General features: G+C 44.3%; 1 protein-coding gene across 4 annotated transcripts in view; it reads right to left on the bottom strand.

The window, feature by feature from the left end:
• Positions 1 to 6520: 6520 nt before the first annotated feature.
• Positions 6521 to 25981, bottom strand: part of AKAIN1 (A-kinase anchor inhibitor 1) — a 79660-nt gene continuing 60199 nt past the window's right edge. For 2 of the 4 annotated variants that reach the window (XR_003429130.1, XR_003429132.1), the window contains exon 3: positions 8501 to 8598. Coding sequence is in view for 1 of the 4 variants with exons in the window: in XM_027088855.1 (XP_026944656.1) it covers positions 8402 to 8598; positions 13529 to 13631 (300 nt within the window). In the remaining 3 variants the exon portion in view is untranslated. Of the gene's footprint in view, positions 8599 to 13528; positions 13757 to 25981 lie in introns of those variants that run through there. The other 2 variants (XM_027088855.1, XR_003429133.1) reach the window with 2 other exon arrangements.

The raw sequence follows: 25981 nt of genomic DNA, 5'->3' as shown, positions 1-25981 counted from the left end.
CGGCACCATTGCCAAGATACCCGAAAACACCACCAAATAAGGAATACCCTGCGCCCTCCCGGATTCACCACACCCCTTTCCCTTCTTCCCCTATAAATTCTGCCCAAACCCTCGCCCGGGCGCGACTTCTCTGGCCCCTTTCTCTCGGACCAGTGAACCTCGCCCGGGAGTGCTCCCTAATAAAGCTCACTTGAAGCTTTCCTCTGTTTCGCGGTGCCGTTTGTTAAGATCCGACCTTACACCGCCCACGTGCAGCAACGAAGACCCAACGCAGCCAAAAATTAATTAATTCAAATTAAAAAAGAATTCATCGAGCCGTACACTTACATGAAACCTCAATAAAAACATACCAAGGGGCTCCCCTGGTGGCGCAGTGGTTGAGAGTCCGCCTGCCGATGCAGGGGACACGGGTTCGTGCCCCGGTCCGGGAGGATCCCACATGCCGCGGAGCGGCTGGGCCCGTGAGCCATGGCCGCTGAGCCTGCGCGTCCGGAGCCTGCGCGTCCGGAGCCTGCGCGTCCGGAGCCTACGCGTCCGGAGCCTGTGCTCCGCAACGGGAGAGGCCACGGCAGTGAGAAGCCCGCGTACCGCAAAAAAAAAAAAAAAAAAAAAAAAAAATCCTACATAGAATCATTTAATTTTAGAACTAGAAAGAAGCCTAGTGATCATCTTAGCCAACTTTTAGTTTACAGATAAGGAAGCCAAGTCTCAGAAAACTTAAGAAGCTTGTTAATATCATGCAGGTAATTTATTCATTTGTTCAACAAGTAATTACTGGAAGTTTATTCTTTGCTGACACTATATTAAGATACAGGTTATCAAGACGTACACATTACCTGCTTTCATGAAGCCTACAGTTTAGCTGTAGAAACAGAAATTAAACAACCTAAAAAATAAATACGTAATTACAGATTGTGATAAAAGTTGTGAAGGACCAACACAGGGTGTTTTTAGTGATCGCACCTGGAGCACAAGCCCAGCTCACCTGGCTGACAGAACAGTGCTCTCTTGATTCCAAAAAACACTGCCTTTTCCCATAAACTTTGAACTTTTAAAACACTAGGAGCAAATTCTAAGTCTACATAAATTTATTTCTCCAGATTTCAAAGGGCAACCTTTAATTATAAAGCATGGGAAAAACAATAAATAAATGTAAAGGAGTGACTCTCTCAAGACTTGCCAGAAAGACTCGATTCCAGCAGGAAGAGCACTGCTAAAATTACTGGACTTGAAATTTGCTTCCTGTTTGTTAAATCTCAGTACTTTAGATTCACGAGGCGAATGACCTGGCAACGGTCTCTCAACCACTTTCGCCTCCCGTGCCTGTTTATTTGACATTTATGTGGATCCAACTGTTATAAATTAGCCAGAAATTCGGAAAACAGAACCGAGATAAATCAATCTCAAGACAACCAAAATCTCTGTAATAAAATTAAAATACACAACACATCTGATTTCTTAACCAACTCACGGTCTGTCACTTTGGAGATTTGTTTCAAATGACGCCAGCTTCCACTTGAGATCTATCTGGGGCAGATGATCTTCCCAGAAAGGCTGCCCTGATTTGCCTGCAACAAAACACAAGTCATTAGTAACCTCAATTTTCTTTAATAGGAAACACCCATAATACCAGTGTCTTGAGTTTGGGTCCCCCCACCTCGAGAAAAGCACACTCTGAGATGAAGATTTGAGTGAAAGTAGTTCATTTCGGAGCTCACCCTAGGAAGCATCCGTGGGGAGATGGTGGAGAGAGACAGGAGGGAAGGGCTGTTCACACCTGGGACACATCAGACTTGCAATGCTAGGAGCCTGGGGATTGGTCTGCCTAAGGGCGAGGAGGCTGGGGTACTTATGGACCATCCATCAGCATTTGAGGGCTGCACCTGGGGACTTAGCTCCCTGGTGCTTCAAGCTATCCCTTGTGTGAGCTGAGCACACAGGCAGAAAGTGACAGCTTTTGTACTGAGACACCATCTGTGCAGAGGAAAATGGCAAATACTGAGGGACTATAAAAGGCCACCAACGGTGTTGGCCACACATATTAGTGGAGTGTTGGTGCAAGCGCGTGCCAAGGGGTCGATTCTTACACACAAATGTCAGGCATGTACAGAAAGCGCTGGTTTAACAGTTAAGTAGAAACCAGCTAAGAGAGGATCTAAGGCACGAGACCAACTTGCTTTAAAAACTGAAAAGCAGTATGTGCCAACAGGCACAGGAAAAGATGCTCAACATCACTAATCATTAGAGAAATGCAGATCCAAACTACAGTGAGGTACCATCTCGCACCAGTCAGAATGGCCATCATCAAAAAGTCTACAAATTAATGCTGGAGAGGGTGTGGAGAAAAGGGAACCCTCCTACACTGTTGGTGGGAATGTAAATTGGTGCAGCCACTACAGAGAACAGTATGAAGGTTCCTTAAAAAACTACAAATTGAACTACACTATGACCCAGTAATCCCACTCCTGGGCATATATCTGGAGAAGACTATAATTTGAAAAGATACTTGCACCCCCATGTTCATCGCAGCACTGTTTACAATAGCCAAGACATGGAAGCAGCCTAAATGTCCATGGACAGAGGAATGGGTAAAGAAGATTGGTATATTTATACAATGGAATATTAGCCATAGTAAACAATGAAGTGCCATCTGCAGCAACATGGATGAACCTAGAGTTTATCATACTAAGTGAAGTCAGCCAGACAGAAGAAAATATCATATGCTATCACTTGTACGTGGAATGTAAAAAAAAAAAAAAAAGATACAAATGAACTTATTTACAAAACAGAAATAGACCCATGGACAGAACAGAAACTTATGGTTCCCAAAGGGGAAAGGGGTGGGGGGATAAATTAGAAGTTTGGGATTAACATCTACACACTACTGTATATAAAATAGATAATCAACAAGGACCTCCTGTATAGCACAGGGAACTCAATATTTTGTAATAACCTATAAGGGGTAAGAATCTGAAAAATAATATATACATATATATGCATAAATGAATCACTGTGCTGTACACCTGAAACTAACACATTGTAAATCAACTATACTTCAATTTAAAAAAAAGAAAATTAACAAAATAGAAAAGTAAAAAAATAAAAGCAGTATGTAAATAAAGCTATTTTTTTCTTCTTTTATTACTTAGACCATGGACCATCTGTGGTCTAGGCATAATAATCAACAGAATTACTTTTCCCAAGGGAAGGTCAGCCTGGGTCTTCACAGCTGCAAGTCTTGTGATCAGTTTCAACAGAAGAATGAGCGAATAGTTGTCACGTGTGGTACCAAGGGAATTTATATATATAACAATTCATTTTTAATGTAATGAAAGAAAAAGAAACTAAATGGAAACTAAAGGAATTCCTACACCTTAAATAAATCTTTATCATAAGATATTATTTTCTAATACATTCCTCAAGGGTTAAGGAGAGAAATTATGAAATCAATTAAGACATTGAAATCCTTGGGGTTTTTTAAACTAGATCATTCAACTTAAGATCAGATAAATTCTCTTCCTCTAACAGATGAAGTCATTAGCACGATATTTCCCTTGCCCCATCTCCTGATTTTTGTAAGTTACATTTCTATACTGTCAAGATAGAATACACTTTTCTTTAGCCCAATTTTTGCAGTTATATCAGGTTCACTTGATATTTAAGTGAAAGCACTGCTCCTTACCAGTCCTTCTACTGCAGATTCTTTTTTTTTTGCGTTAAGCGGGCCTCTCACTGTTGTGGCCTCTCCTGTTGCGGAGCACAGGCTCCGGACGCGCAGGCTCAGCGGCCATGGCTCATGGGCCTAGCTGCTCTGCGGCATGTGGGATCTTCCCGGACTGGGGCACGACCCCGCGTCCCCTGCATCGGCAGGCAGACTCTCAACCCCTGCGCCACCAGGAAAGCCCCTCACCTAGATTCTTTATTTCGATTTATCTTTTTAGTTGGCTGAAGTTCCCGGCCAAGCAGTTTTTCCAAGAAGGGCCCTTGAGTATGATTTTCTTTTTAATGCTTGCCTTTGTTCTTGAGTGACATCTTGGCTGGGAATAATACCCTTCCTTCACACTTTCCTTCCTTCAGAGCTACTCTGTAGCCTTTCTCCCTTATGTTAGGTTGTCACACGCTGCTATGAAGTAGTCTGATGCCAGCATAAAGTTTTACCTTTGTAAAGGACTAGGTCTCAGCCCAGAATTTTCAAGAATTTTTCTTTTATTCTTGGAAATATTGCTGTTGAGCATTTGTATCCATTTTCCTAGAATATGAGGGGATTTCTTATTTTTTGTTTTTAAGTTAATTTTTATTGGAGTATAGTTGCTTTACAATATTGTGTTAGTTTCTGCTGTACAACAAAGTGAATTCCCTCTTTTTTTGGATTTCCTTCCCATTTAGGTCACCACAGAGCACTGAGTTCCCTGAGCTATACAGTAGGTTCTCATTAGTTATCTATGTTACACATAGTATCAATAGTTTATATATGTCAATCCCAATCTCCCAATTCATTCCACCCCCCCGCCAATGAGGGGATTTTTTAACATGTATTTTCTTTCTTTTCTTTTCTGTCTTTTTTCATTTCTGTAAGACCAGGTCGTCACTTCTTTCTAAAAGGAGTCCTTTTTCCTGTTTCACCTATTTCTTCCCAATGGTCATTTCCCCTACACTCTAGCCAGAAGACAAAGAGTAATGTCACCTTCTCATTCACGTTTCTCCACATCTCGGTCAGGAGTCTGCAGCTGCTGAGGCCTAAGGGGAAGAGAAGCAACTTCACATGCTCTGTTGTGATTTTCTATTTTGTTACTTCTGGAGTCTCCCGTTTCTTTTCTTATTTTTATTTTTTTTGCGGTACGCGGGCCTCTCACTGCTGTGGCCTCTCCCGTTGCGGAGCACAGGCTCCGGACGCGCAGGCTCAGCGGCCATGGCTCACGGGCCCAGCCGCTCCGCGGCATGTGGGATCTTCCCGTACCGGGGCAAGAACCCGCGTCCCCTGCATCGGCAGGCAGACCCCCAACCACTGCACCACCAGGGAAGCCCCCGTTTCTTTCCTTTGCTGCCACTTTTCAATGGTGATGGCATTGAGCTTTTTCTCCTGATGATGATTTTTGCTGGCCCTTTACTATGTGTTACATTTCTGATTCTATAAGGCAGTCTGTTCCATCTTAACATAGATATCCCTAGAATTTATATGCTTAAGCTCCCTAGCTAATGCATATGCCCACAAAGATCAGTGATGCTGATGTGTGTATTCTTACACCCAATAGTACTCACTTTTCATACTTACCCTCTCTGAGATTCAGTGTGACTTTCTCTGCAAAAGGAGAATAAAATCTTCCCAGCTACACCTTAATTATGAAGTTGTGACAATGAGATACGTGAGTTAGTGTGTAGTCATATATTTCAGAAAACTTTCTCACACTCAAGAGAGCTGATATTATTATTGTATTTTCTACTTTCTCTTTACATAAACTGACAAATTACTCAAACTGGATTATTTAGTTTCTTTACCAGTTTGGGTACTAGAGTTGCTGAACTAGTTACCAGATTTTTCAGAGATTTTATTCTCTACTGTATTTTACTTAGAAGAGTTGCTACTGTGGATAAATGTAAAATTCCCTCCTTTCTGTAGTTTTTTTATAGAGACCTTAAACCTTGAATATAGCCTGAATGGCATAAGTTCAGTGGTTATCTTTAAATGTTGATTCATTTATTTGTAACCTGAAACCACAACATAAAGGAAGACTAAGCAGCTAAAAGAGAAACAAGGATGAAGCGTGAGTTCTTTTTACAACACTCTTCACGCTGGGTAGGTGACTACAGAAAAACAAAGCAGCAGAAAAGAATTTGTCTCCAGTTCCACCCCAGGGACAGGCAAAGCCCAAGACAAACAGCTGAACACGCAGAGCTGGGAAGCCCACGTGCATTTACTATCTATTAAGCCAGGAAGGTAAAGGGCATGAAATACATGTTCCCACTCATTCCTAAAACCAAAAGCTCTGTGCTGGTTCGTGTAATAACCAAGGGGAAGCCCACCTTGATCCTACGCCGAATGAAGTTCTGTCGGCCCCTTCAAAACCCCATAACTTTATACCGAGGCAGATACAAGGAGGAGCTTAACAGATGCATTTATTTTTATGGCTGAGTTTTCTTGGGATTCTGCCGATGCGGCACCTACCTGTCAAGTGCAGGGATTGACTTTCTTTCCTCCTTCCAAGAACTTATCAATATCTCTGTTTCTTGCTGGAGACTTTCCATCTCACAAAGATCATGAAAGACACTCAGCTTTGCCCCATCTACTTACCTTTACTTCCTGAGATCTAAAGGCCACTTCTTAGCACGCACCCTTTTCTGCTCAAGCCTCAGGAACCCCCATCCCACAGCTGTCCTCAGACAGTGGCAGTGAAGGCCTATTAAGAAGTGCTTTCAGGGTCACGAGATCTAGAGGTTTGGAACAGCCTTGGGATGCCTCGTAGCCCCATGTGAAAGGACCAAAGAGTAGGGCGAAGAAAACTTGGCTATAAATGACAACGTATTTCAAAGCTGGATATATTTTATTTATAAATAACATTTAGATACAGAGGTTGATCAGATATTCTCCAAGATCCCCAACGTACTAGCACAGACACACCAGAGAAGAAAGAGAACGTGTTTATGTGTTTCTGACATACGGCAGCAAAAGCCAAGGCTGGTTATATCCAGACATCTCAGTAAACAGAGTGCCAGATCACTTGCAAATTACAAGCATTGGGTTTGTTTTGTTATTTGTGGGTACTCCTGAATAATTTCCCTTAATATCTTCATTCCTATTATCTAGGCTGTACAATTATATCACATCCATTATATGACTTCAGGTCAACTTAAACTCATTCTTCAATTATCATGAGTACTACTTCAAGAAAATTATGAACAAACCATATTTAAATGTTAACCCCTCTGCTCCCTCCCACAGACATTCCCCCTGTGAATTTATTCCATCTGTACATGGTGTGAGACAGTCTAACAGAACTGATAAGAGATTGTTTTCATTTGTTTTTCAATAGTATCCATTCTGGAAAGTGTAACATATTGGAATTCTAGAAGTATGTCTTAATATCAGTCACACTTCATATGTTGATACTTTGCTTTTTAAAAAACTATCAAACGTAAACATTGATACTCTGAAGCCCAAAAATTTCTAACAAAGGTCAAATTCTTCATCTGTTCCCAGTAGCATCAACTCAGTAACTGTTGGGAAACCCAGGAAATGGGGCTCTAAGGACACAGAAAGCTGTGCGGTACCCACATGAGAGTGGAGCGGAAGTCATTCTGTTGCAACAGAGATGGCTTTATTCATTCACACACATATGGTCCCATGACTGCTTTCACAGCATGGTCGCTTTGTTGATCCCACTGTATTTTCACGTTTCAGTTGAGGAAATGATTTTCCCATTTTATGTGTCATTCATTCCTGATATGTATGATTTTCATATTCTCAAAAAAAAAATCTAATTTGTGGATGGGAAAAGAAAAGTTCCTATTAGCAAGGTACTAGTGCAAGTGCATAGTCTGATGGCAACACAGCATTTATAAGTCCCCAGAGCTCCTTCCAAGGACCCTGCACCCCATAAGCTGACCCTAGGATATCTCCAAGATGGAATCTACAACTCCAGTTTCTCTTCAAGGGGCTGCCGACATCGGCGACTCATGCATTTAGATTCACCTGTCTTATTTTCATCTTGAAATGGAAAAAGAAATCCATAATATTTCCCAAGGATTTCTGCACAGAGAGGAAACATTAACTATCAAACAACTGACAGAACTGAGACTGAGTTCTGGAAAAGCTGGGGTCCTCCTTTTTAAAAAAACAATATATATAAATACATGCTTTGGTAAGATCCTGAGGGACTTAGAATTTGCCTTTGCTTAATATGATCTTGGACCTGAACCCACTTTAGTAAAGCCTTCAATTCCATATCTGAGGAGGACTGTAACACCATTCCTTTACCTTTCCAGCACATCTTGTTTAGATATTATAAAGATCACAGTACAGCTCTCGGTGTTTCAGCAGAAAGAACTGCTGGTTAAGGTCACAGACAGAATGCATACAAGGCCAAAGTAAATAAACATAGGGAATCATTTAAAAAAAAAACAACAACGAACTTTAGAAATGAATTGTGCTGCAAAACTACTTTTGCAATGACAGTGTCATGTTTGGCCCAACTACGTTTCAGAGGCACTGCGTTAATATAAACAGAAGCATCTAATGCACTTTTGCAGAACAGTGCTTCTCGGCCAAGGCCTAGTGTGAACTCATCCTACTGCTAGGTGTCGCTGACACTTTGGTCCGCTTTACTGGCAACATTTTTGGCAACGCATCCTATGCTAAAAAAAAAGGCTGGAAACCAAGCGTGTGACAAGAGCCCCATCCACCGTGTTACTTCTTTTCATGCTTCTTGGTTAACTCCCCCGCGCCCGGCCGGAAGCTGCCCCGGGGGGTGTCGCCAGCCCCGGCTTCCCTCTGCCGACTCTCCCGGGAGACCTGCTGCACAGCCCGCAGGATGGCATTCTGCACGATCTGTTTGCTGGCGATCTGCAGCTTCGCCTCTTCAGGCTCACTTCCAGGTTTCTCACCTAGCCGAGAATACAAAAGGGAGGTGAAAAGAACAAGATTAATTAATTAATCTTAATTAATTAATATTGGGAACCGTGACAGGCAAAGGCAGGTAGGAAAGGAGAGACTCTAACAAAGGTAATATCTCTAGAGGGACCCACATTAGTTGCGGGGGTGCCCTACACAGCACACACCACTCTTGTCTCCACGTCTCCCTTTCCAACACAACCTCCATGTGTCTGCCCCAGTGATGCACCCAATTTCTATTCTCATCATCCCAGCATCCTCTGCTGCTAGCGGTGGACATGAGACATAGTCCTGGCCAGTGAGGACCCTGGGAAAGTTTCTGGAAGGGGGACGGACTCATGCCCCCTTCGGCACCTTCCCTTTCTTCCTATGCAGGATGCAGACATTACACCTTTAGGTGCTGTAGCCGTCTTACAATAAGCATGAGAAGAAAGCCAACATTCTCGGCATGGTTGGGGAGAAAAAAAAAGAACCCATTTGGAAAGCATCATTCAGCATCTGTACCAATCCTGGACCACGTACTTCTGGACTTCTTTGTATCCAAGATAAATACACTTCTTTTTGTTTCATCTGCCGTTAGTCAGGTTTTATGGTACTTGCAGGCAAACATATGCTTAATGGATACAACTTCACTTGGGGCTGGAGAAGAACAGATTATTATTGAATTCATATTAAGCTCCATGCTGCTCCTGGAATAGCACCCCAAGGAATGAAACCATTCATTCCTCAGAATCCATCCCCCATGATTTAGAAGAACAGGGGTTGGCACACTTTTTCTAATGAGGACCAGACAGGAAATATTTTAGATTTGTGGGCTCTACAATCTCTGTAACAAATACTCAGCTCTGCTGCGGTAACCTGAAATGAGCTATTAAAAATAAGAAATAAGAATAAATTTAAAAAGCAGGCTGCAGGCCAGATTTGGCCCATGGACCATAGTTCGCCACCCCGATCTAGAATGGTTGGAATTTTCTAATTAGAAGGCAGGCAGTCTACCTAACATTGACCCTTCTCCTTCTTCCTTAAAAACAAGACAAAACCCTGATTTTACTTGGGCAGCTCTGTAACTAGGTAGAGCTAGGTTCTGACCAGTGAGGTGGAGGTTCATTTAGTGAAAATTCTGGAAGAGGTCTTTAAGAGGGAAAAGGAAGGTAAAGGCCCTTTGCCCCCTCCCCATCCTACTGCCTGCAACTCTGAAACAATGGTTGTCTCTGCCAGGGCTCTTGGTAACCAGGAGGGAACCTTCAGAATGGAAACCATTTTCAGGGATTTGGGAGGAAAAAGTTAGAAGGAGCTTGAGCATCCAGTGACCACGAAGCCACCATAGCAGTCCTCAGCTGCCCACCTCCAGACCTTTCTCATGTTAGAAAAAAAATAATACATCTTATCTGAAGCACTATTATTCTGAACTTTCTTTAATCATGCAGCAAACTTCACACAAACTCATACGTGGCAGAATGATCATGAATCTAACATCTGGCTGAAGTGCCAGTATGAAGAGTTAAAATTCCACCTGCTTATATTTAGAACAATAAGTAGAATGGGCATCATTCCTTACTCAAAATCATCTCTTCCAATGTTACCTCTATTCAAATATTCTGCCATGAAAATGTATTTTAAATGGGGGCTGGCTTTCACCAGGACTGACTGATTAACAACAGAATTTATACACCCGTGAGAAAAACATCACGCAAGAGAACACTGCATCATTCTGGAAGACCAGACATATCTTTTCTCTTTAGACGTGTAACCGTCATTTACTCAGCATGTGTCACTAGCACTATCCCCTGAGGGATTTACAGTCTAATGAATGAGGCAAAATGAATGTATTCAAAACTAAAGGATGGTCCTCGCTCCCACCCCCACCTCCCAAAAACAGCAGAATAAAGTGAGCAATCTACACCAAACCAAGCAGAGAAGCAGTAGAGCCCAGAGTCGCGATGTGTAACATACTGAAACTTTAAATTGGCAGAGAAGAATACTTCGAATATTCTCTTAGAAAAAGAGTGAACAGTAATATCAAGAGACGCGAGGGCACAGCAATTAAGGATACGTGTTTTGAAGCACTTCAGAGCCGGGTCCAAGTTCCTTCTACCACTTACAGCCGTGTGATCTTGGGCAAGTCACCTCGCCTTCCTAAGTCTGTTTGCACATCTGTAAAATGGGCAAGTAGTATCTATTTAGGGGTGGTTGCTAGAAGATCAAGTGACATAACACCTATTCATCACTCAGTGAGGTTCCTGAGCACTTAGTGTCCACCACTGTGTACTGGTTGGGGTACAGACTGGGCAGTTGTAACGGAGAAACTCAAACATAGAAGAGATGACACGGGAAGACATGTTGCCTGCTTTCGCCTGTAACAGCCCAGAGGTTCTCCTGCGAGTAGGTGGTCCTGCTCCAACAGGTTCTCTCAAGAGCCCACTCCCTTCCCTCTCATTACTCTGCCCTCAACTGCAGGGGTGGAGCTTATTAACCCAGGTCCCATCTGGGGCTGGAAGGACACCAAAGAGAAAAGGGAGGGCAGGTCAGTTCCTTTTGAGGAATTGCCACAGACCCTGTGAGTATCACTCTGCTCACATTTTATGGCGGGAAACTGAATCATATGGGCACACCTACCACACAGGCGACTATGAAATACAGTCTTCAAGCGGGTAGCCATATGTCCAGCTACAACTCAGGGAGGTTCTATCGCTAAAACAAAGAAGCAGTTACTTCCACACAAGGGCAAGGCTAAATTGAAAAGAGGGAGGATATACACTTGCACTCCCTGATCCTCAGGGAGCTCTGGCTACGACCAACAAAGAGCATAAGTGTGTGGACAAACAAAAACAGTTCAAACGGTCCATGTTTGCTCCTGGAAAGAGTATGTTAGCCAAACCAGATCTGTGTTAACTCTAAAAAGTCCCTAGTGTGAAGCTACTTTTCAATCTTTGGGTGGAGGAAGGAAGAATCTAAGGATAAGAGTAAGCTGATTTCTTAGGGAGAAAGAGAAGAAAATCTACTCTAATTTAGCTGTGACTTAATATCTGAGCTAAATCGTCTTCCCCTCGTCCATCCATTATGAAGATAGGGACTTCCCTGGCGGTCCAGTGGTTAGGACTTTGCCTTCCAGTGCAGGGAGTGCGGGTTCCATCCCTGGTCGGGGAGCTAAGATCCCACATGTCTCACAGCCAAAAAGCCAAAACATAAAGAAAAAGACAGAAGCAATATTGTAACAAATTCAATAAAGACTTTAAATATGGTCCACATCCATTATGAAGATAAATTGACTAAAAAGTCAAAGGCAGGGCTTCCCTGGTGGCACAGTGGTTGAGAGTCCGCCTGCCAATGCAGGGGACACGGGTTCGTGCCCCGGTCCGGGAAGATCCCACATGCCGTGGAGCGGCTGGGCCCGTGAGCCATGGCCGCTGAGCCTGCGCGTCCAGAGCCTGTGCTCCGCAACGGGAGAGGCCACAACAGTGAGAGGCCCGCGTACCGCAAAAAAAAAAAAAAAAAAAAAGTCAAAGGCAGTCTGCATGATGCTGTGTCTGGAGCATCCCTTTGGTGACTTGCAAGGCTGGTATAACCTTAACTGCCCTCATTACCACTTTGCTCTGGGTCGGGAATATCTATCTACAGTGAGGATGTGGGACAAAAAAGAGCTGCAACAAGCTGGAACAGAGAAAGACAAGGATGAAGAGGAGGGTAAAGCCACTCAGAGCATTTAGAGAATAAAAGCAAAACAAAAAGTTACATATGGCACCACAAAAGGCTCTAGGCAGCCAAAGCAGCCCTGCAAAAGGAGAATAAAGCGGGAGGCAACACACTTCTCAATTTCAAGCTATTTATAAACACCACACTAATCAAAACCATATGGTACTGGCATAAAAACAGACATATAGACCAATGGAACAGAACAGACGGCCCAGAAATAAACCCATGTATATACGGTCAACTAATATTTGACAAGGGAGCCAAGAATACTCAATGGAGAAGACAGTCTCTTCAATAAATGGTGCTGGAAAAATTGGACATTCACATATGAAAGAATGAAACTAGACCCCTATCTCACACCACTCACAAAAATTAACTCAAAATGGATTAAAGACTTAGATGTAAGACCTGAAACCATATAATTCCTAAAAGGAAACATAGGGAAAAAAGTTCCTTGACAAGAGTCTTGGCAATGAGCTTTTGACTATGACACCTAAAGCACAAGCAACAAAATTAAAAATAAACAAGTGAGACCACATCAAACTAAAGAGCTTCTGCACAGCAAAAGGATGAAAAATGAAAACTTCAAAAAGGAAAAGGAAACCTATAGAATGGGTGCAAACATTTGCAGATCATATATCTGAAAAGGGTTAATATCCAAAATATATAAAGAACTTATACAACTCAGTAACAGAAAAACAAGTAATCCAATTGAAATATGGGCAAAGGAGCTGAACAGACATTTTTTCCAAAGAAGATATTCAAGTGGTCAACAGCTACATGAAAAGATGCTCAACATCACTAGTCATTAGGGAAATGCAAATCAAAACCACAATGAGGTATCTCCTCAGGTCTGTGAGAATCCTATCATCAAAAAAACAAGAGATAGGGCTTCCCTGGTGGCACAGTGGTTGAGAGTCCGCCTGCCGATGCAGGGGACACGGGTTCGTGCTCCGGTCCGGGAAGATCCCACATGCCGCGGAGCGGCTGGGCCCATGAGCCATGGCCACTGAGCCTGCGCGTCCGGAGCCTGTGCTCCACAACGGGAGAGGCCACAGCAGTGAGAGGCCCACGTACCGAAAAAAAAAAAACACAAAAAAACAAGAGATAAATGCTGGCGAGGATGTGGAGAAAAGGGGGCCCTGGTGCACTGTTGGTGGGATTATATATTAGTGCAGCCACTATGGAAAACAGTATGGAGGTTCCTCCAAAAATAAAAAATGGGACTACCATATGATCCAGCAATTCTGCTTCTGGGCACATATCCAAAGGAAATGCAATCAGTATCTTGAAGAGATGTCTGCACCCCCATGTTCATTGCAGCATCATTCATGACAGCCAAGACATGGAAACAACCTAAGGGTGCATCAACAGATAATGGATAAAGAGGTTGTGAGATACACACACAAACACGCACACGCGTGCACGCACACACACACACACACACACACACACACACACACAGGAATACGATTCAGCCATTAAAAAGGAAGGAAATCCTGCCGTTGTGACAACATGGCTAGACCTTGAGGACATTATGCTAAGTGAGATAAGTCAGGCAGAGAAAGAAAAATACCATACGATCTCACTTATATGTGGACTCTAAAAGAAATCAAAAAACAAAAAACTCAAACTCATAGAAGAAGAGATCAGACTTGTGATTACCAGAGGTGGGAGATGGGGAGTGAAGGAATTGGATGAAGGTGGCCAAAAGGTACAAACTTCCAGTTATAAGATAAATGAGTACTGAGGATTTAATTTAATGTACAATGACTATAGTTGTCATTTGAAAGTTTCAAATATAAATTTGAAAGTTGCTAAGAGAATATATCATAAAATTCTCATCACAAGAAAAAAATTTTTTTCTTTTTTTGTCGTTGTATCTGTGCGAGATGATTGATGTTAACTAAACTTATTGTAGGAACCATTTCACAATATGCATAAGTCATTATGCTGTCCACCTTAAATTTTTATGATGATGTATGTCGATTATATCTCAATAAAACTGAAAGAAAAAAGTTACATAAACCTCAGATACATGTTGTGTGTTAGATTCCTTGGCATGCAAGGAAAGATACTCTCTTCTGCTTCCTTAAGTTTTTTTGCGGGGTGGGGGTTGGGTAGGGGGTGTTACTGTGGGGATACACGTGTCATAGCCAGACGTCATGGAAATGGTCGGCTGAGTCTTACATTTCAGTTCAGAAACTGTTAATAACCCAATATAGCTCCAGTGACTGGATTATCTAGATTATTCTCTGCTGTTAGAGAGTTTCAACTCTCCATCGGCTGCTTCCAACTAACAACTCTCCCTTTCTTCCAGCCTGACTCCCTGACTTCATGGCTTTTACTTATTCGTGACCTGTAGTGCTTCGTGATTTTGGACACTGCCTTCTCTCTGAGAACCTTTCAACTAAGATTCTACTTGCAATTGCCTGATTCTGGCCATTTCTTCCGTTGAAATTCCTGTGCAAGAACATGAACGACTCAACCACCGTCATCTCTGAGATACAGGACTTTCATGCCAGGCCATCGATTGAACGCCTGGGGCTCATTCTGACCCAATCAGGTTGGATCAAGAGGTGGAACACAGGAAGGAACCACCCAGGCCCCCTGGGGGGCAGAGCACGGGGTGCCGGTGAGGGTGGAGGAAGCAGGCACGCATCCAGTGTAACAACTCGCTGGTGCTCCTCTGGCATTCACATAGAAGGACAGAGTCTCTGAGAACATCCCCGTGGACACCCTGAATATAAGTAAGTGTGAAGAAGTGCATTACGCGGGGCGGAAGGCAGAGCCAGCCACAGAAACCCTCAGAGTCTTGCCATTTAATTACATGCATTAAATTTACTTGAAATTAATGAATCACCTACATGTTGTAGGTGGCCAATTGCCTAGTGTTAAATGATTTAAATGTCCTCTAGCCTAATTAGTGTTTACCAAATCCTTTTGGTATTTCACAAAAGATAATGCATCAATTTAATTAGCTTTAAACTCAAAATGCCCAATATAAATACGCTGAAATCAAGAATGTGATGTAACCTAATTCGTCTTCAGCGTCTTTCCACCCTGAATCATAACCCACTCCCCCACCACCACCCCACACACACACACTCAGACATCCCTGTGGTCGTGCTTCCCTGAGCCCCCCGGCTCACCCCGTCCTCAGATCCTGCTGTTCCACCTGCCCCAGCCCCAGAAGGCAACTGAGGACCTCCATTGCAATGTGGTTAATAACTGGTCTTAATTCCTTATTCATATCCATTAAAACCATGCCTCTAAGGACCATAGGAAGGTCCTCCTGATAAAAATATACACTGTTTGAGCTTCCCTGGTGGCACAGTGGTTGAGAGTCCGCCTGCCGATGCAGGGGACACAAGCTCGTGCCCCGGTCCGGGAAGACCCCACATGCCGTGGAGCGGCTGGGCCCGTAAGCCATGGCCGCTGAGCCTGCACGTCCGGAGCCTGTGCTCCGCAACGGGAGAGGCCACAGCAGTGAGAGGCCCGCATAACACACACACACACACACACACACACAGTTTTTTCCCCTAAGAACCTAAGTGTCATTTACCTCTATGACATTAACCCTATTATATTGCAGTTTGGTGGATTTGAGAAAAGGTCAGTGTTCCCATTTTTGAGGCAGAATCCAATTAGTGGTTCTCCCTTGGTCGTACAGAGGAGGGGGGCAGAGGCTGTATCAGAAGCGGCATCTCTAGCTGTTGCCTCTCCCCATTAAATATGCAAGTTACAGACGTCCCTATCAGGACAGGATGGGGCTCGACCACCACAGCCTGCCCCCTCCCTCCAATGCAGTGCTGCTGATGGTGACCAGGGAGCATACTTTTTATCTGCCCCTCTGACTGCTTGAGACTATAAAGACAGGATTATCATTCATCAATGACTAGCACACGAAGCACAGAGAACAAGAACTAATTCCGGTCCCTTTATTAATGGAATGATAGTCCATTTTCCAGCTCTGTAACTACAGGAATTTTCCATGATGGACCAGATGTTAGCTCTCACTCATCTAGGCCAAATGCCAACGAAGCCCTCCTGGCTGTCCTGCTTTGCCACTGAGTGAGCAAGGTGAAGTGACATGAATTCCCAGGGGTTTCCAAAAGGTAGACTTGAGATATGGAAAGCAAGACAGATATGGCAGGTGGGGGACACTTCTAAGTCATATTTGATTACCACTACCACCCCTATCAAACCAAGTACAGGGCCTGAAGAATCACCCTGACTCTGCCTGCAATGGCCAGGCCTCTCAATTCAGAATGTGGCAAGCTACTCTTAGAAACTACACAGAATTCGTTATTAAAATGTCCTACAGAACAAGGTAAGATGAATCAGAAAGATATTTATAGAGCATCTGCATGCAGGGTGCTGTGAAGAGTAACACAGGCCACAAGGCCAAAGTGTTTCATTCACGCATGCATTCATTCATAGAAGAATTACCGAGCAGTTGCTATGTGACAAATACTAGGCTAGATATCAGAGATGAAAAAGGATGAGTCCTGGATCCCGCCTTACTGGAGTTTAGAATCTAGTGGAAGAGTCAGGCGTTGATCAAATCATCCATTAGGTTTATAATTTTGAGCTGCGATGCACGCCATGAAGGGGGAGCATATTACAAGGGGAGCTGATGTAGTCTGGGGGCCAGGGAAGGATGCCCAGATGGAGGCATGAAGGGTTCACAAGGCATCAGCCCATACAAGGAAGGCTGTGGGAACAAGAAGCGAAGAACTGCGCAGAGGCAGAAAGATCATACCCAAATGGAAAGTCCCCGGAGTGTGTGGGGCAGAGCCCTGTGGGGACCTGAAGGCTGGGTACCACGGGGGGAGGGGGAAACGGCAGATGCTGTGGAAAGTGGTCCAGCCCAGATGGTGGAGGTCCCGGGAGGCTGGGAGGTGGCGGGTCTTTTCCTGAGAGTAACACTGCATCATCACCAAATCTGTGCCATGCAGGGCGGCTGGGCAAGCGTGAGGGGAGTTACGTAATCCAGGTGGGAACGTGCGGCTTTGGAGCAGGCCTTGAAAGACAGTTGGAATTTGGAAAGAGAAAAAAAGGGAAATTCTTTCCCTGACCCTGGCGGACAGGACAGACGTGTGACTCACGGACTTACCGTGTCCTAGAAAGCTTTGCCCTTGTAGAGCTATCTCATTATTTTAGAACATAATTAAACTTATACTATATGACTGGCCTCCCATGTGTTATTTTTAGGAGAGCCATAAAGAATCATGCCCATAAAACTTGAAGAGGAAAAGACAGTTTTAATCTAGAAATCAAATTTGAGTATTTTGGCCAAAAAGAACAAAGGTAATTTTGAAAACAGAATAACAAACAGGGAGGACCTGTTTCAACAGCTCTCAATACTAGTCATAAAGCTACAGTAATTAAGAAAGTGGGATATTGATATAGCAGTAGAAAAACTGACCAGTAGAATAGAATAAGGAGTTCTAGAAACAGCCCTACACATTTGGGGTCACCTGATTTACGAAAACACCAACACAGTAGTGGAGTAGGGAAAGCACGGCATTTTCAAGCAATGGGGTCGGGCCTAGTAGTTATTCATACGGAAAAATAAAGAATTTTGACTACCTCACATTATGCCTAAAAATCAGTTCCAGGTGGATTTCATATCTGTATTTGAAAAGCAAAACAAGCTGGAGCACAGAGGATTTTTAGGGCAGTGGAAATATTCTGTGTGACACTATAATGGTGGACACACGTCATCATACATTTGCCCAAACCCATGGAATGTATTAATATAAAACCAAGAGTGAAGCCTAATGTAAACTACAGACTCTGGGTGATGACGTGTCCACGTAGGGTCACTGACTGTAACAAGTGCACCATCCTGGTGGGGATGTTGATTAGGGGGGTGGCTGTGCATGTGTGGGGCAGGGGGTATTTGGGAAACCTCTCTACCTTCCCCTTAATTGTGCTCTGAACTTAAAACTGCTCTTAAGGAAAACAGTGTTTAAAAGACTATCAAGCTTTTAGAAGAAAATATAAAAGAATATTTTTATGACCTGGGAGTAGGCAAATATTTCTTAAACAGGACACAAAAAGTAACAACCATAAAGGAAAAAATTCATAAGTCAGGCTACCTTAAACTAAGCAGTTTTTGTCATGGAAACACACACGCACACACGCACACACACACACACAAGAGAAAAAAGCTTTTCACTTGAGGAAGCTGAGGCAGGAAAAATGTCTGTAAAAATGCCATCTTGGAAATGCTTTAGGTATTTAATTTTCTGAACACTTGGATAGCAAATAACTCCATCAAGACTGGGTTATGAGTTCCAAGAGACGCGAAAGGCGGTTTTGACCTCCACATGCATTTCTGCATAATACAGCTTCAAGTTTCCCTCCTTTCGCCCCAAAGATGAAGGAACCCCAACTCCTCTGGTTCCTAGTTTTTTGTGGCCAGTAGCAGCTCTAGAATTTCTATGCAGGAGGGATTCGGGAATGGCAATGCAGAGGAAAGGGGAAACCAAGAATCTGTCCCCAAACTACCGGTGTGCATGACACTTTCCATGAGAATGAAAACAAGTCCATTATCCACATCAAACAACAGGGGGCGGGAGGGGGAGATGGGCCCCCGACCACCCTGTGACAGCCACTGCCCCTCTTCTCAGCTTTTCTAATCAGCTCACTTCTCCCGGGTGGCCATGTCACCCACTGCCTGTCCTCCCCTCCCAGGGCCACCAAACAAACCCAGCTGGCCAAAACTGTGGGCTCCCGCAGTCCCCCGTGCCAGGGATGTGCCAGGAAGGTACAGCAGGTGGGGTCACAGCCCAGATGGCCACTCTGGAAATATGGGAGCCTGGTATTAAGGAGACAGAAAAGGTAAGCACAATGTGAGCGCATGTTAAAAAAGGCGACATACTGGACCCGAAGAGAAAGCAGAACCAACCTGGGGACGCTGGGGATCGCGGACGCCCCTCCCACCCTCGGAGCCAGGTCCCTGCCCCAGGCCTTCCCTCCACCCCCGAGGCTCGGCTCCCCCCACCGCCCGGTTCTGCAGCCTCTGCTTCCCCCTAGTGGCCACTTCTGGGGTTGCTGCAGACCCGGGATGGATGGGGTGTGCGTGCGTGTGTGTGTGTGAATACTTTGAGTGTATGGGTGTGTGAGTGTGTAAATGTGTGTGTGAGACTGTCGGCAGGGGAAATCTTTGATTCATGAGACAAGGCTGTGGTTTTATTTAATCAAACACAGTAAGAATAACCAGCACATCCATGGTACTTTCTGACCACAGAAACTCTCACAAGGCCATTTAATTTGTCCTCCCAAGAGTTCTGGAGCAGCTGGAAATACAGTCCAGAGGTTTCCTGTCCTCATTCAGATGAAAATTACTTGACCGAATTACCAGATCTCTTAAATATTTAACAGAAGATTCTGAGTTCCTAGGCAAAACTAGCCACATGCTCTCCCTTCCTACTCAAAATGGAAAGGGAGGAAGGAGGAAGAGGAGGAGAAAGAGAGGGAGGAAGGAAGGAACTGATACCAGCTCTCTGAGTGCCTTCGGAGGAATCCTTAAAAAGCAAAAACAAGGGGCTTCCCTGGTGGCGCAGTGGTTGATAGTCCACCTGCCGATGCAGGGGACACGGGTTCGTGCCCCGGTCCGGGAAGATCCCACATGCCGCGGAGCGGCTGGGCCCGTGAGCCGTGGCCGCTGAGCCTGCGCGTCCGGAGCCTGTGCTCCGCAACGGAAGAGGCCACAGCAGTGAGAGGCCCGCGTACCGCAAAAAAAAAAAAAAAAAAAAAAGCAAAAACAAGGACTTCCCTGGTGGTCCAGTGGTTACGCCTCCATGCTCCCAGTGCAGGCGGTGTAGGTTCGATCTCTGGTATCCTGCATGCCACATGGTGCGGCCTTATAAAAAAAAAAAAAAAAGAAAGAAGAATCCCTCTCGTACTGTCCTCCCTAAAAATAAACAGCGTAATCCTCACAATCACTGTTTTTCTGCTAAAGAAGGAATCAATTCCCAGCTGTGACAAGTCTTCAGTGCAAGATTACATTTTAATGTCTTGTCTGAAGAATCTCTCAATAGTCATTCTTCATCCCTGGAGGATGGGAGTATATTGCAGGACTCTCAGGAGGATAACCAGAGGAACACTATCCTCTGATGTAAAGTAGAAGCATTCCTACTCTCCTTGAAGGAGCAGCTCCCAACCTTTTGAAGATGATTCCTTTGTCACGTCAAAGTATTTCACATAGCCCCTCATGACCCAATGACAAAAAGAGGCTATGAATTCAGAAATTCTTTTAGATGAATGAAAATGTTATTAATCTCCACAGCCCCCATATATGTTTGAAAACTTGCAGAAGTTCTGTGAGACCGTGTCGTCCAGCCACAGGAAGTGTGTGCTGCAGGTGCAGCATCCCTGTCCCTTGAAACAGCTCATGGCCCCCAGGGTCCCTCTTGCTCCCACATCACCCTAGAGATGCTAGAAGCAGTGAGAGGCAGACAGATGCTATAAACGAATTCCTGATGGAGGGACGTGAGCAGAAGCCGGGGCGTGCTGTGGAACTAGCCTTCCAACAGCCATCCTCAAGTCTACCTGCTCCTAAATAGTCACTCACGAAACACTGATTACATGTCTAAATGTGCCAGGTTCGCACAAGACAGGCCAAGTTTTCACCTTCCGGAAGGATGTGATGTCTAAGCTTTCTCACAGTTTTTAAGGATCGTAAAATATTTTAAGACTTAAAAAGATGAACAGGGATAAAGAATCAAGTCTCTCAGTTCTTTAAGCAGAGAAATGGAGACCCAGGTACTGTGTGAAGCCACTCACTGGGGTCCCTCTGTACGTCCCTGAGCTGGGATTAGAACTGCCTGCCAGGAGTCCTTTCCGTGACCCCTCCCTGCTGTCACCTGGTCTCCAGAAGGCAAGGAGTTGGCAGCTCGGAGTGCAGCCCAAAGATGAACTCGTCCTCTGCACAGCATGGAAACCACATAAACACATGCCAGGGCTTGTTTCCTAATTTCTTTTTTTTTCCCCACATCAAGCCATTGTCCTGTTATTACACCTTTTATTTATCCTTCCACTTGCTCCTCTGACAGAAGCCAGAGGAACCTTTTTAAATGGAAACCCATTATGTCACTCTACGGCTCAAAACCTCCCCTGGTCTCCCACTGCAGCTGGAGTGAAAGCTCACTTCTCACCGTGGCTTTCAGGGCCCTGCTGACCAGGCACCTGTCTCTCGTCTGACCCCAAGCCCTCCCTCCTTCTCTCACTTGGTTTTGTGTTCAGTTCATCACTAGAAGACCCAGTGTTGAATGCCCATTAGCACTCACTGTGTGTCTTAGTCTGTTCAGGCTACTATAACATAAATACCACAGATCAAGGGGCTTAAACATCAAACATTCATTTCTCACAGTTCTGGAGGGTGGAAGTCTAAGATCAAGGTGCCCACAGATTCGGTTTCTGGTGAGGGCCTGAGTCTTGGTTCACAGATGTCTTTTCACTGTGTCCTCACATGGTGGAGGGGTGGAGAGATCTCTCTGGGGCCTCTTTGATAAGGGCACTAATCATATTGATGAGGGTTCCACCCTCATGACCTAATCACCTCTCTAAATCCCCACCTCCTAATACTATCACATTGGGGGTTAAGATTTCAACATATGAATTTGGGGAAGGACCCAAACACTGAGCCCAGAGCACTGTGAGACCCTGAGCAAGCCAATTTCCTCCCCTATAAAGTGGGCACAATAATAGCACCTCCCTCATAAGACTGTTATGAAGATTAAATACGTGAATATTTGTGTGCTTAGAACGGTGACTTAAAGCAAGGAGTACCAAAGTCAGGGGTCCCCAACCCCTGGGCCACGGACCAGTACCGGTCAGCGGCCTGTTAGGAGCCAGGCCGCATGGCAGGAGGTGAGCAGCAGGTCCCCATCACTCCCCATCACTCGTATCACTGTCTGAACCATTCCCACCTCCTACCCCTGTCCGAGGAAAAACTGTCTTCCATGAAACTGGTCCCTGGTGCCAAAAAGGTTGGGGACCCTGACCAAGGTGACTGTTAAATAAATTAAAATACAAAAAGCAAAAGAGTTTGGGTCTACATGGATTTCAAGCCGTCCACCTTTGTCTAAAATTCAAAACCTTTAACATGGGGCACTTGACCCTTGGTAGCAATGCCGCGTTCAGTTTTCTGAACTTAATCCTGAGAAGAAAAGTCTTTATTGCAGCTCTTTGAAAGTCTCTCATCAAGGGGGAATAAACAGCTGTCAGGAATGAACCTACCACCCATCTGCTTGCAGCAGCCTGGCCTGTGCTAACGGTCCGTCCTTCCTCACGAGACCATCAGCCCCTGAGAGCACAACCCCATCTGTCCCGCTCACCCCTCTGACCCCAGGGTCTAGCACAGCCCTGGTTCACAGCAGACACTCAGGATTTGTTGGGTGAAGGACTGCTGTACTGGGTGCTCAGTTTCTGTTCTCCAATCTGTTCTGTCTTCTCCTCTCTCTCTGCTCCCATTAATTCCCGGCTCTTGGCCGCCTTTGCTACGTTTTACTGCTTCACTGCAATGAGAGTCCAGCTCAGGAGGAAACAGCTGAGGAGACGTCCTTTTGGCACCAGCCCGGGCCTCCGTGCAGAAGGCACCCTGGCGTAAGAATATCAGAAAGGCTGCTCCAGTTTCTAGGCTACATCTAACCAGGCCAATGACGACCTTTGAAATTTTACAGCAAGTTCCTCTCTCTCGTTTCCTATCAGCCTGTTTTTCTCCCTTCTCTCCTCCTTTCTCATCCTTACAAGCCCGCTTCGTGTCAGTTCTCAGCACCCTCCATTTGGTTTCAAATACTTTTCAGAGCAAGGCGGTGTGAAAAGTCCCTTCAGAGGTTGAAGCGTGATTTTGTTCCTCCTGGTCAATCGTTTGCCATGAAGACTCTCCAGGCATTTATCAACTCCCTGAACCCTGCACACATCGGGCTCTAATGAATCAGGTCTCACAGCAGGTGCTCAGAGGCCGTCAGCCTGTGCGGAGGGGGCCCCTGTACTAGAGGTACTGGGTTCGAACCCCACCTCCAGACTTCTCTGAGCTCACAGGAAGCCTTGCCTTCCTCACACAATACAATACACGCAAAAACACCTGATTTGTTTTTGTAGCAGAGGAGTGAGAAGGCAAATCACCACTGCTTCCCGTACAAATTGGACAAAGAGAGAACAGAACGCCTTCTTCAACCATGAAGCCGAGTTTCCCTTGGGCAAAATTCTAGTAGACGTGGCTTTCCTTTTATTATACCTTCTTATATAACCATGAGAATCTTGGCTCTTGTTGCTGTGTTGGGGTTAATTAGAAAATGAGAACAGGTGGCTGGAAATAGAAAAGGAAGTGAAGAACAAAATCAGATGTTTTATGTCTTTTTTTCTCTCCAGTGATATTTCAGAAGGAAGAAGAAGCTGAAGGAAAATAAACCCAGACGGTAGGAACCGTTGTTAGACCCACGTGACGGGGGCTCATTTCGCGTCTCGCCCTGGGTCGCAGGGAGCTTTGGCTGTCAGCCTCAAACCTCCAAGTCAGAGCACAGCAAATGCACTGAGCATCTGGTCTGAGAATCAGATTCGGAGAAAAGAAGGGAGGGAGGGAGGGATGAAGAAAGAGAGAAACAGTTTCTCTGAGGATGCAAATTAGCTACCCCAAAATAAAATTAAATCACATGCGTCTGATTGAAACTGTAGATAGTAAAAAAAAAAGCTTCCAGCAAAGCAAACTATGGAAAATAGAAATTAACTACATAAGACACATTGTAACTAGTTTAAGACTCAAGACTTCACATTTACATATTATTTAAAGTTCTGCCATTTCTGTTTTAATGAGTGAAAATAACATATTTGCATAGGTTTGCACAGAGATCACAACAGAAATGCTTTCTGAGGTGTATTCCATAAATATGAGGATTGAAAGTGTTATAATAAATATTCCAGTGCCATCAATAGTTGAATGTGATATGTGTTTGCATCGTGGTATATGGCAAATAAGGCTGAAGCGATTCTTTCAAATTCTGCCGTAAATTCCAAATTCCCATTTTGTACAGATTTCTCTTTAAAGACCTAAAATCAGCACGACTAGGGGCATAAAGAGCAAAAGGGTCGCCCAGTCATGGCACAAGCAGCAGAAAACAGTGAACACACAGAAAAGTGATACAGAGGATGATCCTTCACTGAAAAGGTGAGATCGAAGTGACGGGCCCCAGGCAGGTCACTGACCCTCAGGTGGGCTGGTGGTTCCCGAAACCCGGCATCACCAGAGCCACATAGTTAGAGTCATGTCACAGGGAAGACGGTGTGGGACGGGCTCAGAAGTTTACGTATTTAGTCACCACGGCAGGTAATTTTGATGCAGTTTCAGGTGTTATTTAATGCTCACCTTCAGTCTATACTCATGGAGCATGAGGAAATTCAGTGGGCAAGTGAGCATTTCACTGTTTACTTAATTAATGGGGACAACCAAACCGATAATCAAAGCCCCCAAGTGCGAGGGGTGTCTTTTCCATTTACTGAATTAGCTGAGTGCCAGATCCCACGGCACTCTGGGAAACACTAATCAGACATTCATCTTCGACAAGGTTTGACCCATTAATTTCAAAATTCTAACTGTTGCTACATCTATGCCCCTCTCTTGGTCTCCAACCAGGGTTATGGAGATTAGTATTACTTCCAGGGTTTTCCTCTTTAATTATAGTTAAATTTGTCAAAGCTCTCAGGTTCATGGACAATGTAAGAAAACAACTTTTTTTTGAGGGAAATGGAGCTGCTTCTTTAATCATTTTTGGATCATTGAGAGATGGAAATAAATCAAGGAGAAAACCCTCAACGCCTGCTTTGTTTCGAGGCCAAAGGCATTATTGACCAGAAACACTCTCAAGTTAGAAGCTCTTATCTATGGAAAAATTCCTTCTCATATACACGGTTTAAATGCTTTGTATGTTAAAGTCATGTTGTCTTCTTGGCAGCCTTCAAGCTATTTATTTCAATACTTGATTGGAGTTAATAGATATGAATTAAAATGGATTCTAAGAAGTAATAAAATTAGAAGACATACTTCCAAATCTCTGAAGCTTTAACAGGTAGAATATTTGCAAATGATAAAAAAAATGCTGGCAGCAAATGTTATCAATATGTGTGTTCAGGCTGAACATGACTCGGTATCTTTTGGATCCATCTGGTACACTTAGTGAATCACATAATATACCAGGCAGTTTATTTTAAAATCTAATAGTACAACAATTAGGCCTTTTTAGAAAACTGTGAAAAGGGTGGAGGTTGTAATTCTATCAAATGAACAGAAAAGATGATACACATTTGAATATATATCATAGGCAGATATTACACCTGTACTTGGAATATATTCTCTGTGTGCAGAAAATCTAGAGCAAGATAAAAAAAAAAAAGGATGGTTGAAAAAAAAACCCAACTCATATTTGAATTTAAAATGCACATGGAGGGGGCTTCCCTGGTGGCGCAGTGGTTGAGAGTCCGCCTGCCGATGCAGGGGACACGGGTTCGTGCCCTGGTCCAGGAGGATCCCACATGCCGCAGAGCGGCTAGGCCCATAAGCCATGGCCGCTGAGCCAGCATGTCCGGAGCCTGTGCTCCGCAACGAGAGAGGCCACGACAGTGAGAGGCCCACATAATGCAAAAAAAAAAAAAAAAAAAAAAAAAAAAAAAAAA

The sequence above is a fragment of the Aethalodelphis obliquidens genome, unplaced genomic scaffold (genome assembly GCF_003676395.1).
Source record: "Aethalodelphis obliquidens isolate GAN/ISIS:26980383/991018 unplaced genomic scaffold, ASM367639v1 scaffold63, whole genome shotgun sequence".
NCBI classification, from domain to species: domain Eukaryota; kingdom Metazoa; phylum Chordata; class Mammalia; order Artiodactyla; family Delphinidae; genus Aethalodelphis; species Aethalodelphis obliquidens.
The sequence above is the reverse complement of the archived record's forward strand: the minus strand, read 5'-3'. Positions and strand labels throughout refer to the sequence as shown.